Source organism: Aquarana catesbeiana, linkage group LG07 (assembly GCF_042186555.1).
Source record: "Aquarana catesbeiana isolate 2022-GZ linkage group LG07, ASM4218655v1, whole genome shotgun sequence".
In the NCBI taxonomy this organism is placed as follows: Eukaryota; Metazoa; Chordata; class Amphibia; order Anura; family Ranidae; genus Aquarana; species Aquarana catesbeiana.
The window spans coordinates 304,906,328-304,922,906 of record NC_133330.1 but is presented as its reverse complement, the minus strand read 5'-3'; the positions used below and the strand labels follow the sequence as shown (position 1 = coordinate 304,922,906).

Sequence of the window (16,579 nt, the reverse complement as noted above, 5' to 3'; positions counted from 1 at the left end):
GGGGAATAAGGAGAAGGCCGGCAGTGATGGGCCCTGCATCGCAATGCGGCTTCGGTGGCGGCGGCGGCAGCGGCTGTGACAGTGCGGTCTCACCCGCCTTACAGCATACCTGAGCCTTTCCCTAGCCTGGGGGGACCATCCCAGCAGAGAAAACCCCCCACCATCTACCTTTGGAGCTGGAGGAAGAGCTAATGCAGCGGACGCTGAGACAGATCAAACATGAAAAGGTTTGTGCTCTTGGCAGCCCCCGGTGGTCACAATAGGCACAGCATGCATTCACCTTAAAGGAGAAAAGCCACTAGAATTAAAATTCTGTGGAATCTCCTCTTACCTTATCCAGGCCGCAGGGTTCAGTTTACACAGACCCAGCCTTCGCCTCTCACGGTGGGCTCCGTTTGTGGAAAAACCGTCAGAGACTGGGGCCCCCATCAGTAGGGGGATCCTTCAGTTCTGGGCCTGTAAAGCACCTCGCCAGAAATTAGGAAGTTTAAAGCCATTTTCTGATCCACGGGTCCAGCTCTCTAAGAAGAGAAGCGTTACAGGTAAAACCTCGTTTCTTCGGACACGAGGCCCGGGTACCATCCAATTCGGCCATGAAAAGACACTTTGAATGGATCCGGTCGCCTGGCTTGCCCCAGTATAGGATCTTAGAATATTCCTTTTGGAGCTTCAGCACAGGACATCTTTACACGTCCAACACCTAAGACACTGGTGTAAAAACTGAGGTATCCCTGGAAGGGGAGGGGTTATATAGGGGGTTGAACTTCCTGATTAGGGTGTGACCAGTGTCCAATACCTAGTGATACCCTATAACCCATCAGTAATTACTGTGGCTCTGTGTCCCGTGATGTCCGAGAAAAGAAATTATATATATATATATATATATATATATATATATATATATATATATATATATATATATGTTTGGGGGTTCCAAGTAACTTTCTAACAAAAAAACAAAAAAATACAGATTTTAACATGTAACAAGTGTCAGAAAAAGGTTTAGTCTTTAAGTGGTTAAACTGACCTCATTTACAGACCGAAAGTTACAATGTTCATCTCAGAGATACTTGACAGGCTACCTGGATTATTTTATTTTTCGGCAGCTGTCAGAAGTGAGCAGAGAACTCTCTTCGGGGAAATGTTTTACGATCGGGAGGGGGGTAGAATCACGATTTCAATTCTTTAACGATTAATCGTGCAGCTCTACATAGGTGATGTCTTAAAATGTAAAAAAAAAAAAAAATGGCCCCGGTCAATACATATGGTTTACTATATATGCTTAATACTGGGATATCAAACAGGATATTACATTGGTTATCCGTTGAAGGTCCTGGGTATACCTCTTACTATACACAATTTGTAAAAGTCTTAAGTAATGTCGATTTATGGTATGCACGATTAGTGTGCTGTATATCGCTCACACTATATCGTTCTTGTGCTCAGTATCGGGTCTTTTTTTTTTTTTTTTTGAACTGAGACACCTTTTGTGACCCGATGTCTGACGCAACTGACGAAACGTTGGTTTGGACTCCCGGTATACCTCAGTGTATGGAGGGCAGGTGGAATGCAAACCAGCGTTCTTAGTTCCCATTTAATGTTTGTTTTGTTTTTATAATGCAAGTGCAATAATTTATCCTTTTAATAAAAAACTTCAAAATAACTACACTGAGGTTATCCTTCACATTTGCCCCATGCCATTAAGGGTGTGGAGAATTATCGCAGGAGAGAAAGGAGTATTTTATGTGTCCAGGGCAGATTGCTTCATAGCCTTTGACTATCCAGGAGATTGTGGGATGAGTAACCCCCAATGATTTGGAGAGCTACTTACCTGTGAGCATTGATTGACTTCCTTTGAGAAAAGGGGTCAAATCTTTCTGGTAAGTGCGGATTGGTGTCACAGGGGAACACTGATTGGAGGATTCGTTTGTCACTTACAGCAATTCATTCGCACAATTAAGCATTTTTTTTGTTTGTTTTTTTTTTTTTTTAGCAGCAAGGGCTTTATTGAAGACCATTTTTTGGAATTTATTGGACTAAATGAATTATTTGTATATTGTAAAAGAATATCACGCAGAATGTTTGGGTATCACATTTCATTTGTCACCTATATAATTTAGGCATATTTAAGGAGCGCGATTTCCTGTCTTTTCTTTTATTATCACTGCTTGTATTGTTTGTTTTTTTTTCTCACTAATTGTTAAAAGAAACCTTTTACCCAATTAAAAAAAAAAAATTAAATAATACATTTATCAGCGGTGTCTAGACCGCAGAGAATATAATCGGGTACCTGAGAAATGAATTACTGCAGGATCACATGCTTGGGACTGGGTGTTTCCACATACACACACCCTACTGACTACACTGCCCTGATGTACTCAAACACTGCCAGGAAGAAGAAAAAAGCCCTAGGAAGGTAGGCCATATCCCCATGTGAATTTCATGAATGGCGTTTTCCTTTAAATATCTAACTCCATATGTCATTAGTGTACTCTAGTGTTATTTGCAATGCTTCAAGACCCTAGGCTCACCTGGTCAAGATATGCGACACATTGTTCTACATTGTCCTCATAGCAGAAATCTGAATCTTGAGAGGACTTTCCGTTGTTGAGTGTTGACTGCGGATAGCTTGGGGATGGTATTCTGGGTTCAGAGTTATAGCGGGAAATTACTCTGGTTCCTTGGAGAAGAAAGAAAAAAATTAAAAATAGAATCTATTAAAATACATACATATATATATATATATATATATATATATATATATATATATATATATATATATATATATATATATATATATATATATATATATATATATATATATATATATATATATATATATATAAATAAAAGTACAAACATTATCCATTTTTTTTTCCTGTTAATGTCCTTTTATCTTGATCATTTAATTATCAGATTAAAAATTGTAGTGTTAATCTTGAGCATGTTACAGGAAGCCTGTAACCAAGCCAGAGATCATCAAAACATCCAAGCAACTAGCATTTGCAAAAGGATATGTCAGCAGCGACATCCACCATATTTATGACAGGTTCTCTTTAAAGAATATTTATGACCGTTATTTATTGAGCACTGACAATTTACAAAGTGCTTTATATACTGTACATTCACATCAGTCCTCACCCTCAAAGAGCTTACAATTCTAAAGCCCCTACATACATACATACATACATACATACATGTACTAGGGCCAATTACCCTACAAGCATGTCTTTGGCGTGTGGGAGGAAACCGCGGTTCCCAGAGGAAACCCACACAAGTACAGGGAGAACATGCAAGTAGTGTTACGACTTCAGAAAAGGTTCCTGTACTACTTCAATCCGACTAGAAGGCGACTTGTACCCATTGATTCCAATGGAAGTTGCCTCCAAGTTGGATCACTGTTCATACTGAGGCAACTTTACAGGAAGCAGAAAGGAAACAAAGTAATTTACTCCACTAAACAGCCAGCCCCCCCTTCTCACACACAGCTGATAAGCTCTGATTGGCCACTTGTAAAGTTCCCTGTCCTGGAGGCAACTTCAAGTTGTGTTGTAAGTTGCCCCAATTCGCGCTGTAATTCCTACTCAAGTCGTGTATAAGTTGCCTCCCAAAGTTGCGCTGGAAGTCGTGTTGCCCCTGCGTGAATGGGCTCTTTACAGCCAGCTTACAGCTGTAAAACAAACGTTTACTTTTTTTCACTCCAGCTCTTTGCCCCTGGAACAGGCACACCCCAAAAACAAAAGCTCAACCTGCTATTTTCTTTGCTTCAGTAAATGGATTTTGAGCTTTGTACACATCGCAGACAATCTGAAAATGTAATAATATTTTATATATTTGCTATATGGCACTGGACAGGCCAAGCAGTAAAAACCGCTAGGCAGCTGCATCTTAACCAAATGCTTTTATCATTTTATTATAAATACAGTATTCCATCCTTATCCATTAAAGGGTAACTCCACTTTCGTGGGGAAAAAAAAATAGCAAATAAAGTTATTAAAAATTACATTTCCTTTTCAATCTGCAGCCACTGTAATTTTCTGAGAATGCAATGCATTATGGCTACATGGAGTTGTTGTGTACACAGAATGTGTACTGACCACTCCCCAGAAACATTTCCTGCTTGTGTGATTGGCTCACCAATTTTCCCAGAAGTCTGCCTAAGATACAAGTCAGATTTCAGGCATCTCCATTTCAATAGGAGCAAGACTAAAGGGATGCAGGCCCAGCAGATTTCCTCATTAGTGCTCTGCAGCTGCACACCTGACAGTTAAATATGAAACCCCTCCCATTAGACCCACTTAGCACAGAGGAACAGACAAACACACATGGATTACTTCAGAATAACAAGGTAAGAATCTACAACAAAGGTTGTTATAAGCCTTGTAATATACATAGATCGTGCAGAGGGAAATGTTTTTTTCTCAACAAAAGTAGAGTTTCACTTTTTCAGAAACTAAATGCTATGAAACAATGCTCTCCATGCCCATCAATGGTCAGGATCATAGCCCAGAAGTCTGTACTAGGATACTATGCTCTCTAATGAAAGAGTGAAGGAGACAGACATATAGGGCAGCAAAAGGCTCCACTGCTACAGTCTGTCCAGTCTGGGCCTTTTGTTGAAAATACCCCAGTAATATTCAACATATGCCAAGTAGAAAAGCTTGTTAAACATTTTTATTTTTCTACCAGGGTTCCTTTATACTTTTCATTTATACTATAGGGACACATTTGATCAGATAAATTTTGAAGTGAAAATTACATATGCAGCCGACACAACCACATTCGGAGTAGAGATGAAAGACCTTTGTTAAAGCCGTACTGAAATGGTTGCAAAGGATAAAGGTTTTTTACCTTCATGCATTAAGGTAAAAAAACCTTCTGTGTGTTGCTCCGCTACCCAAACCCCACAATACTCAACTGAGCCCCCTCTCGATCCAGTGATGTGCACAGAAGCCTTGGCTGTCCTGGGTTTCTCTCTCCTCATTGGTTCATTCACAGTCAGTCAATGATGCGAGTGCAGGGCTGAGCCACGGCTCTTTGTATCTTATAGATGCACAGAGCGGGGTTTGCTATTGGGGGCACTTGTCAAGGGGGAGCAGCCAGGAGCACCGACAGGGGACCTGAGAAAAAGACGATTGGGTCGGCTCTGTGCAAAATCACTACATAGAGCAGGTAAGGGCCCTTTCACATGGGCGGACCGATAGGCGGTCTGTTATGCGATGGCTCAAAGAACGGGCTGTGTCTGTCTATTTGCTCTGCATAAGATGAGCGCACATGGCCAGTCATCTTGAGCAGGCGGACTCCAACGGATTAAAATGATCAGCTTTTATTTATTCATGGGAAACCATTGACCCCAAAATGGAGAAAACGATTTTCTGTAATGGTACAGAAGATAAATACTTTGTCATTGCAACACAAATTACAAAGAAATTTGATAAATTTATAATCCATATACAAGTGTGAGCTGGAGTATAGCTTTAATCTATTAGTGTATCTAAACACTACAGGTCACATAGGAGACTCCCGTAGCAGCAGCCTATGGGATGCCCCCCCCAAGCCATGCGGTGTGTGTCTATGGATGCACACAGCCCAGAAGCGAGCCCACATTGGTGCCTCTTTAGCACATGGCTTGCTGAGGGAGCACCTGCAAGGAGGAGAAGTAGACTTCCAAAATGTAGGCAAGGGGCTGCTCCGTGCAATATCATTGCACAGAGCAGGTCAGAGTAACGTGTTGTTTACTTTAACTTAAAAAAATAGCCTTTAGCTTTAATTAAAACACTGCAATGAATATCAATACAAAGCATATACTAGTACACAAGATTGCACATTAACTTGTGGCTTCTGTTATAAGAAAAGCTATGCCACAATAATTACACATTGCCTGCCCACTTGGCAACAGCCAATACAATTGGTCACAGGCATTACACAGCAAACAGGCAAGAAAAAATAAAATAAAAAAATCTGCTAATCTTTTTTTTTTGTTCTCTGCCAGCAATCCTATGTGTTCCAATCTAACTGAAATCTTGTGTACACTATATGGTCAAATGTTTGTGAACACCCTACCCTCACACCTAAAAAGGTATACAAGCCTGTTGGTCATCACTTTTCCAAACCATGAATGCCAACATGGAGCTTTCCCAACACACATCACCACTCCTTTGTGTCTGCAACAGCCCCCGCTCTTCTCGGAGAGCTTTCCACAAGAGTGTGTATGAGGGAATCTGCACCCATTCAGCCAAAGAGAACTTGTGAGGTCAGGTAGATGGACGACAAGACCTGGCTTGTGATCAGTGTTCCAATTCACCAATTAATCCCAAAGGTGATCTGTAGGGTTGAAGTCAGGGCTCTGAGTAGGCAATTCAAGTTCCTCCACACCAATCCTGGTTTTTATGGAGCTGGCTTAGGGCACAATCATGCTAGAACAAAAAAACTTCACCAGACTTGTATGGCTGCAAGTGCACTATTGTCTAAAGCAGTGGTCACCAAACTTTCTGGTCTCACGGATCACTAAACTTACAATTTTGAATCCCGTAAACCACTAACATGAATTTTACATGCCCTATACACACACGATGCTCCGGCTCTCTGCCCCCTCCCTAAGGATCACACTGCTGCCTTGCACACACATACACAATGCTCCGGCTCTCTGCCCCCCTCCCCATGGATCACACTGCTGCCTTGTACACACACACACAATGCTCCAGCTCTCTGCCCCCCTCCCCATGGATCACACTGCTGCCTTATACACACACACACAATGCTCCAGCTCTCTGCCCCCCTCCCCATGGATCACACTGCTGCCTTATACACACACACACAATGCTCCAGCTCTCTGCCCCCCTCCCCATGGATCACACTGCTGCCTTGTACACACACACACAATGCTCCAGCTCTCTGCCCCCCTCCCCATGGATCACACTGCTGCCTTATACACACACACACAATGCTCCAGCTCTCTGCCCCCCTCCCCATGGATCACACTGCTGCCTTGTACACACATACACACACACAATGCTCCGGCTCTCTGCTCCCCTCCCCATGGATAACACTGCTGCCTTATACACACAATGCTTCAGCTCCCCGCATCACACTGCTGCCTTACACAGACTCATCATTAGATCTTACCTCCTTATCCAGCCAGGTGCTTGAGCTCTGTGCCCCCTTCCAGTTTGTGATTAGCGCTGCTATTAGAAGTCCCTTTTTTTACCTCCCGCTCTCTGTGATACTCCCAGTGCCTCCCTCTGAGTTCGCAGGAGCTGGAACTACAGAGGTAGATACACAGGAGCCGGAAATACATCAGCCATCAATGCAAACTACACAGGAGCCGGAACTACATCAGGTATCAATGCGCGTTGACAATATTGCCGGTCAGCATGCATTGACAATGGAAACATTGGGCGGTATACATCTGCCACAATGTTGATTTGCGGCAGAACCCCTGGGGACCACCAACATTTTCTTGTGGACCATCAGTGGCCCATGGACCAATGGCTGGCAATCGCTGGTCTAAAATACATTTATATGCTGTAGCATTAACTATCCTCCTCACTGGATACACTTGAATTCAATAGAACAGGGTTTCTCAATCCAGGGTTTCATGGAACCCTAGAGTTCATCCAAAGGTTGCTAGGGGTTCCTTGAACAATGAGGGATCTCTGCCTCAGATAAGTTCTTACTGACACTATTGATCTTTTCAGTTATCTGTAAGGAGTTAATTCTTCAATGACCACACATGTAAAGGCGCATTCTTCCCACGGACCATTACACTAATGTATCACGAGTTATAGATACAGTAATTTCTAGCAGGAGTTCCCCCGAGATCGCAAAGTTATTTTAAGGGTGTTAAAAAGGTTGAGAAAGGCTGAATTAGAGGCAATCTAGTGCATTTCTTATTTCTACCACTACAAATAAAAGGCTGCTTGACTCAAATTCTCTGGTCCTTTGGGTTACAAGATGACACACTTATGAATCTGTGCTCTATTTAGGAAAATGTTATCATACGGCATTCATGTGACAAGTACAAACTTGAAACATTTAAAAACAACTTAGAAAATAAAAATAAAATGGGCACTGGCACCCAAAGGAAATATGTAGGTATGGTGTGAGTGCTAAGGCTCAGCTGTCAGAATTCCAGCCAATTAAATCTGAATTAAAATGTGCCTGTGGTTAGAGTAATGATATGCTGCAAAGGAGGTGGAGGGGGGGGCATGAATTAACCAATTAATTCAAGTGGGTAAGAACCTATTATAACTTTCAAGCAACCACAAGAGATATTTGAGATTTTTTCATGACCACTATCAAATCCTAACAGTGCTACCCTTTTATAAAGCTGCTTCTACATATTATATGCCACACATGATGAATAAGGCCCCTTTTACACTGGGTGGAATCCGTCCCAATCAGCTAAGGTACGATCTGCCGGTCCCTGCCGATCACAGGTCCATATCCGCTCAGTTTATGCAGAGTGAACACGGAGAGCCCGCTCTGCTCTATGGCCACCTATGTGGGAGGACAGATCCCCTTCCGTTTGTTTTTAGCGGACCGGACCAGAGGTAGGTGGGTGTAAACCCGCCAGTCCACAGGGGTGAAATGGACAGTCTGAAAAAGTGACAGGTAGACCTGATCAGAATGGTCATGTGAAAGCGGCCTAAATGCTAAACTCCCGATCCTTGCCTTGCCAATTAACAAACCTGCAAGCCACCCCTCCTGGGACAACTGTTCGCCATCTTGACTTTATCACATCCTACAAGAACAAAAAGGGGGAAGGCGCCTCTAAGTGCAATAGATTAAAAACTCATTAAACGATACAAAGGGGCCCTTTTGTAGCCATTAATAAATTCATTTTCAATTACACTTTGAGGCGCTGCTCCCCCCCCTTTTTTTTGTGTGTCATTTTACAGACCCGACCTGTTTAGATGAGCTTGCCCTAAAAGTGAATGGACTTTGTAACTGGATTTTTTACAAGGACTTAAAAGGACTATATATTTTTTTTTTTACATTGCCCACCCCATTAATTTGTTCAGATCTTCTTGCGAGGTTTCCACATCCTGCGGAGAAGTTATTGCCCTGCTTAGCCTTGTATCGTTCGCAAATACTGAGATTGAACTGTTTACTCCATACTCCAGATCGTTTATGAATAAACCGTCAGACCTTAGTTTGTACAGTAAGGCCGACAGACTTTAGTTTGTACAGTAAACGTTTAAGGGGAACTGCCTTTGCAAGATCCAGATACACCACATCCACAGGCCTTCCTTTATCTAGATGGCAGCTCACTTCTTCATAGAAGGTTAATAGATTGGTCTGGCAAGAACGATTCTTCACAAATCTAAGCTGATTACTGCTAATACCGTTTGTATTACTAAAATCTTGTGTATATAGTCCCTTATCCCCTCCAAGAGCTTGCATACTATTAATGTTAGGCTAACTGGTCGGTAATTCCCAGGGAGGTATCTCGGCCTTTTTAAAACATTGATGCTACATTGGCTTTTCTACAACCAGCTGGTACCATTCCAGTCAGACTGTCCATAAAAATTAGCAACAATGGTCTGGCCATCACTTGATTGAGATCCTTAAGGACCTCGGGTGTAAGCCATCTGGTCCCGGTGACTTAATGTGAAGTTTTTTCAAGTCTATTTCTAATTCTGTCCTCTGTTAGCCTGTTTCGATTTTTCAGGATATCTATCTATCCACACACACTATTAGCCTACAGCCTTGTGTGGATTTTCCCTATGTGCCTATAGTACCCTCATTTTTTTTCTATAAGTCCTGCTTTGCATCAGTAGAATTCAAGAACTCGGAAATGGTAACATTTTAAGGAACCCAGATCACCCTTTCACAAAGTTAAGGGAATCCCTGCATCAAAAGTTCACAGTACATTAGTGTGATGGTCACTGGGAAGACCTTCCCTTCCCTACAGATAGCTAAAAAGATCATTGTTGATAGTGGTTACTTATCTGAGAGACAGGAACCTCTGGAGGAACCCTAGGGATCCATGGAAACCTGTCCGAGAAAGCCTGAGCTATACACGAAGGCCAGTTTCACATGGGCTTGCATAAGAGCAGTGTGAACAGCAAGCATTTACAAAGCATTTGTAGAGCATTCTTTGGTGAAGCTTTTAAAGGGCCCTTCAACACCAATTTGTAAATGTTGAAAACCGATCTGAATAGGAGTGCTGATTGCCACTTTAACCCTTTCGTTGCCAGAGCTTTTTTTGCACACTTTAAAATCATAATTTTAGGTCTGCAGATTACATAAACCCCCAAACATTATATATTTTCTGAAAGCGAACACCCTAGATAATAAAAAAGTGGTAGTTCTAATTTTTTATGTCACACGATATTACCACACTAAAGTGAATTTTAGGGCAAACAAACACAATAAATTACCCACATTTGACTAAAATATAAAAGATGAGGTTGCACCGAGCAAATAGATACCTAACATATTAAAATTTAAATTAGTGTGCGCCTGTAAAATGACAAACTTCAGCACTCTATGCATTTTCTATAGGCAATGCTCCAAAAGCCCCCTATAGGTCATCAGTTTAGAGTTACGGAGGAGGTCTTATGCTGGAATTATTGCTCTCACTCGGACATACGCGGCAATATGTAACATGTGTATTGGAATCAACAATTTCATACGTAGGTGCGTGCCCCCTATGCGTGCGTATATGTGAGGCGGGCAGGGGGTGGCATTTTGTGAGCTTCGGTGCAATTATTTTTTTTTTTGTAAAACTAAAAGATTTTTTTGCTTAACCACCTCAAAACCGGGCACTTTCACCCCCTTCCTGCCCAGGCCATGTTTTAGCTTCCAGCACTTTGAATGATAATTGTGCGGTCATGCAACACTGTACCCAAATGAAATTTTAATAATTTTCTTCACACAAGTAGAGATTTCTTTTGGTGGTATTTAATCACTGCTGGATTTTTTACTAAAATCATTTTTTTCTTAAAAGGGTTGTAAACCCTCATGTTTTTCACCTTAATGCATCCCAGTCACTGGCCCCCAAGTCCCCCCGTTTTACTTACCTGAGCCCTGGAATTTCACACGTCGGAGACACGCTCTTTCTCTGACCGAGGTTCTCGGCTCTTGATTGGATAGATTGATAGCAGCGCAGCCATTGGCTCCCGTTGCGGTCAATCAAATCCAATGACGCAGGCACCAGGAGGCGGGGCCGAGTCTGGCATTCGTGTCTATGGACACAAATGCTGAACTTGGTAGTGCGCCCGCAAGGTAATCCCCTGGGAGAGCGCCTTTCCTAAGGGGTTATCTGATGCGGGGAGGAGCCATGAAAGCCGCCGAGGGACCCCAGAAGAGGATGATCGGGGCCACTCTGTGCAAAACAAGCTTCACAAGGAAGGTAAGTAGGACATGTTTGTTATTAAAAAAAAAAATTAACATTTACAATCACTTAAAAAAAAAATTAAAAAAAAAAAAAAAAAAAAAAAAAAAAAAAAAAAAAAAGGCTGGAAGTTTGGGGGAAAAAAAAAAAAAAGTTTCTCAGGTTTATGTCAGTAAATAAGTCATTTTTCTCCTTCACTGATGTGCGCGGATAAGGCTGCACTGGTGAGGTGGCACTGAAAAGCAGAACTGACTGCCAATACTAATGGGCACTGATTGGTAGCAGTGGGGGGCTTTACTGTAATCAGGGCACCGATGCCCTGATTACCTGTCCGGGTGTCCCCTGCGAGGAAATGCAGCTGGTTCGGCTCGCCTTGCCACACACTGTCAGTGTGAGGTGATTAGAACTGAATACCGGCACTTCCGTATTTACATGTGACTGGCTGTGATTGGACACATGGTTAAAGCCACGTCATTGGCTCTTTACAGAGATCGGGGTCGCGCCGTGTCCTAGGAACACACTGCAGCTGTGACCACTGTGGGTGTGCGAGAGCGGCCAATCTGGGGCAATGTCATATGATGTCCACCCAGAACAAGAGCCGCGCCACTCCTCTGTCATTTGACGGTGGGTGGGCAGCAAGTGGTTAAAGGATAAGTTCACCTTCTGTTACATTTTCCAGCAGCTGCAGCCATTCCCCCTCCCCAGTGAGCATGCATCTTCGTGCGTGAATCTTCTCCATACTCCCGGCCTCGTGACTCATTCATAGTCCTCTGTGAATGGGAAACTACAACTGGGAGTGTGTGGAGGCAATTGAGTGGCAGAGCAGCTGCCCAAATGCATCTGCCTGTCCATTTTACAAAAAAATCCCAGGAGCTGTAGCCACTGGATTGTGTGTGAACCTCCCACTGCTGTCAGGTCCGTACGGTTAAACAAGCTGCTAGAAGGCTTCAGTACTACTTAAAGTGGTTGTAAACCCTTACAATCCACTTTTCACTACAGGTAAGCCTTATTATAGGCTTACCTGTAGCTACCCAGGACATCTCCTAAACCTGCACGGTTTAGGAGATATCCCCTGTATCAGCATGTGCCGATGTCATCGTTCATGCCGTTGCTTCAGGTAGTGTGCCGTTACCGGCGGCTCCCGCACACATGCACGGGAGTGACATAATCGTAGCTCCAGCCAATCACAGCGCCAGAGCCCGCGATACCCAGAAGTAATTCCGGGAGCGATGTCGCCAGCCGAAGCTGTGTACTGGGATCGCTGCGGGGGCTTCGAACTAAGGTGAGCACTTCATAATGAGCTAGTATGCCATGCATACTAGCTCATTATGCCTTTGTCTTGCAGGTTGTTTTTTTTGTAGTGGGTTTACAACCACTTTAAAAGCTTGCCGAAGCCTGTTAGCAGCTTATTTAAAGCAACAATCGGCACTCCCATTAGGATCTGTGTAGAACATTTCCAAGCAGGAGCTTAAAGACCCTTTAAAGGCTTAGAGAAAGCTGCTTGAAGCTTGCCAAAAGCTTTGCAAACATTTGTTGAAAGTTTCATAGAAGGTTGCTGCTCTTGTTCAAGCTGAAGCCCGTGTGAAAAAGGCCTATATTTGGCAGTATGCAAGATGCACTTGGAGTTGAGGAAAAGTTGGAATGGAGAGTTTAGTTCCTCTTTAAGCCCATATTTTTAATAAGTATTTATGGCCTTCAAACCTAGAACGAGAGTCACTTTCATAAAAGTTAGATATTTTATACTGAATGCTGGATATTTTATGACAGAACAGCTGTTTTTCTATGAAAATTATGCCTACAAAAAAAAAAAACAAAAAAAAAATGTATATATACATTTCCCACAGCGATCAATGAACTGTCATTTCTGCAGACAAAGGCATGGCAACTAAACAAGGATTCTATTTATCTATTATTTACAAAAAGACAAATTTTCTTGTTGACACTTTTCATTTGTCGGTCTAACAGACTTTTCAGAAATGCAGAATTACCTGACTCTGGCATGTTGTTTGTCCTCCAATCACCCATAGCCTGCATAAATTAGGTAGATGACTATTACAACGTAGGTAACACAAATAATTCATCTATGCAGACATTTCCTGAAAAGAAAAAAAAAAACAAAAAACAGACTTTAGAAAAAAAATTTGGACAACACTGAACATTCTAGATTGTAAGCTCTAACAAGCAGGGCCCTCTGATTCCTCCTGTATTGAATTGTATTGTACTTGTACTGTCCTCCCTCATGTTGTAGAGCACTGTGTAAACTGTTGGCGCTATATAAATCCTGTATAATAATAATATAACAACATGCAACGTATTTTTCATTGCTAGAGGGATTAAAGTAATTGTAAATGAATTTTTTTTAATTTACAAAAAAACAAAAGTTTATTGGTGGAACTAGATGGACTTGTGTCTCTTTTGAACCTGACTGTAAAATCCAGTTTATACTTAACTCTGTGCAATGGAATTGCAAAGGGGGCATATCAGAGCTCAACTTGAGCTGAATATATCACTTTTGTTGGTAAAAAAAAAAAAAAAACACACACACAACCATTCCCCTCTGGATAATCTATGTACATTACAAGGATTTTAACAAACTTTGTATCAGATTACTACTTTTTGTTATTCTGGGAAAAAAAAAAAAAATCACTGTGTTCCTCTGTGCCAAGTGAATATAATGGAAGTTTCATAATTATCGATCATCTGCTGCACCTGTAGGGCTCTAATGAGGAAAGCTGCAGGGCCTGCATCAGGGTGGATTTGAAGTAAAAAGGCTTGATTTAAATCATTATTTTCAAAGAGCAACTGTCCGACCCGCTGTTGACTCACCGACAGTTCCGTTCACTTTAATGGGATGACTGGTGATGTGGCAGTGACACAACAAGGTGAGGGACGTGGCGGCAGCAGGTGAGGTGATGCCCGCTAACAGGCGCTGCCACAATGGATCTGAAAAGACAGGTGCTCTTTAAAATGTAAGGACTCATTCTTTCTGGTAGTTAGAATCTTTAATACTTGCAAGCAAGAATAATAAAGGTGTCAGGTTAGAAAAACAGCAATATCAGAACCGATTCAATCATACAGTTTGCAGTGTACATAGATTTGCAAAACAATGGGATAAAGGAATATTCCTGAACTTTGTTTTATCTCATGGTTAATGTGAGATTGTGTGAATGCATCAATCGGCTTGCAGAGCTTGGATTCATTGAATGAGTTTACCAAAAATGGTAATATTGCAGAATATACAGCCTCATGCTACATAACTAAGCTCCATTTCATGCTGAATAAACTCAATTATTAATGTATCTTATATAGAAAACTATCTTTAGATAGATTTTTACTGTAAAAACCATTAAAATAAATTTGATTATCAAAAAATAAATAACTAAATTTGATAAAAAAAAAAAAAAAAAAAAAAAAAGAGAATAGATTTAAAATAAATAAAATAATCAGATTTTAGATTTTTTTTTTTTTAAAAAACATTGATTTAAATCCACCCTGGCCTGCATCCCTTTGGATGAGATTTCCTATTAGGAGTATCTCACCAAAAGTGACATTTTTGTTGCAGGAGATGCCTGAAATCTGACTTGTATCTTAGTGCACAGTTCTGGGAAAATCAGTGAGCCAATCACACAAAGCAGGAAATCTGTATATTCTGTGTACAGAACACCTCCAGGTAGCCAAATTGCATTGCACTTTACAAAAAATGACAGCGGCTGCAGCTTGAAAAGGAAAGGTAATTTTAAATAAAGAATGTTACCCCAACATTTAATATTTATGATATGTGCCTACTGTCCTACATACTTGTGCTAAAAGTATCCCATTCTCTTTGTATAGTTTCCTTAGTGTGACATACCTGGTGATCCGGCCAGTCCCCCTGCTTGCATTATTTTATTTTTATTTATTTATTTCAGGTACTTATATAGCGCCATCAATTTACGCAGCGCTTTACATATATATTATACATTCACATCAGTCCCTACCCTCAAGGAGCTTACAATCTAAGGTCGCTAACTCACATTCATACATACTAGGGACAATTTAGACAGGATCCAATTAACCTACCAGCATGTCTTTGGAGGAAATCCACGCAGGCACAGGGAGAACATGCAAACTCCAGTGCTGTGGTCGGGATTCGAACCAGCGACCCTTCTTACTGCTAGGCGAGAGTGCTACCCACTACACCACTGTGCCGCCCATATTGCAAACTGACTATGCTAGGCATGAGCACATCCATTCCAGCATGGTCAGTTTTCTGGCTGTGCTGGGAGATCAGCCTGCCTGTTCTGCCTAACACCCCCTTTCCCCTTAATGGATAAGGTCACCTTTCTTCACCTTTTTTTTTATATATATATATATATATATATATATATATATATATATATATATATATATATATATATATATATATATAGCATTCATGTACTTTTTTTGCAACATTATCAAAAGGTTTCCATTAAATCTACAGTCATTTATTTCACTGTCCTCATCCAGGTTTCCAAACGTATCCATTACTTTTGCTTTACTTCCTGGTCAGACTATAGGTCATGACACAGGAAGGAGTTGACCAGCTGATCTCATTAGCACACACCCTGCATCATCCACCCTCCTACCTACCCAACCATTGCCAGCTGCATACTTTTTAAATGAAATGCAATCAGTGATCACCCTTCTCACCAAATACACAATATACAATCAGATTGCATAGTGTATGGCCATCTTTATACAAGTATATAGGAGGGAGCAGACAAACACTCAGCTGTCAATCCCAGTTCACATTTCTGCATAGCGGAAACTCGCATTCCCACATGCATTTGTGTTTTTTTTTTTTTTTGTTTTTTTTTTTTTTTTAGGGGGGGGGGGGGGGGGGGTCAGGGGTAGGCGTTTTGGACCATCCATTTTCAATCACCACACATAGGGCAGCCCATCCACCTTAATGGGCCGCCCTACACATAGCAATCATCCCAAAGAAGCTTTAGAACTTTTTTTTTTCTTTTTTTAGAGTGCAGCTGGTGCGTTTTTTTACTGTGATTTTTGCTGCGGCGCATTTCTGAAATGCAAGGAAATGCACAGATGTAAAAGGATCCTCATTGTTCTTGTGTCACCGCACAAATTTCACTTTCAGGCCCCATTCACATCTCGCATAGTAGGAGCGCACATTTTGTGGCTCGTTTTTCATGTGACGCACATAGTGCAGCCCGTTGATTTCAATGGGATGCAGTACACGTGGCTTATGGGACACCT

General features: G+C 41.6%; 1 protein-coding gene across 3 annotated transcripts in view; it reads right to left on the bottom strand.

Moving 5' to 3' along the window:
• SSX2IP (SSX family member 2 interacting protein) overlaps positions 1-16,579 on the bottom strand; it is a 69,962-nt gene that overhangs the window by 36,546 nt on the left and 16,837 nt on the right. For all 3 annotated transcript variants that reach the window (XM_073593632.1, XM_073593630.1, XM_073593631.1), the window contains exons 2-3: positions 13,330-13,437; positions 2,532-2,680 (exon numbers count right to left, since the gene is read on the bottom strand). In XM_073593632.1, coding sequence (XP_073449733.1) covers positions 2,532-2,680; positions 13,330-13,375 — 195 coding nt within the window. In that variant the 5' untranslated portion in view covers positions 13,376-13,437. The remainder of the gene's footprint in view (positions 1-2,531; positions 2,681-13,329; positions 13,438-16,579) is intronic.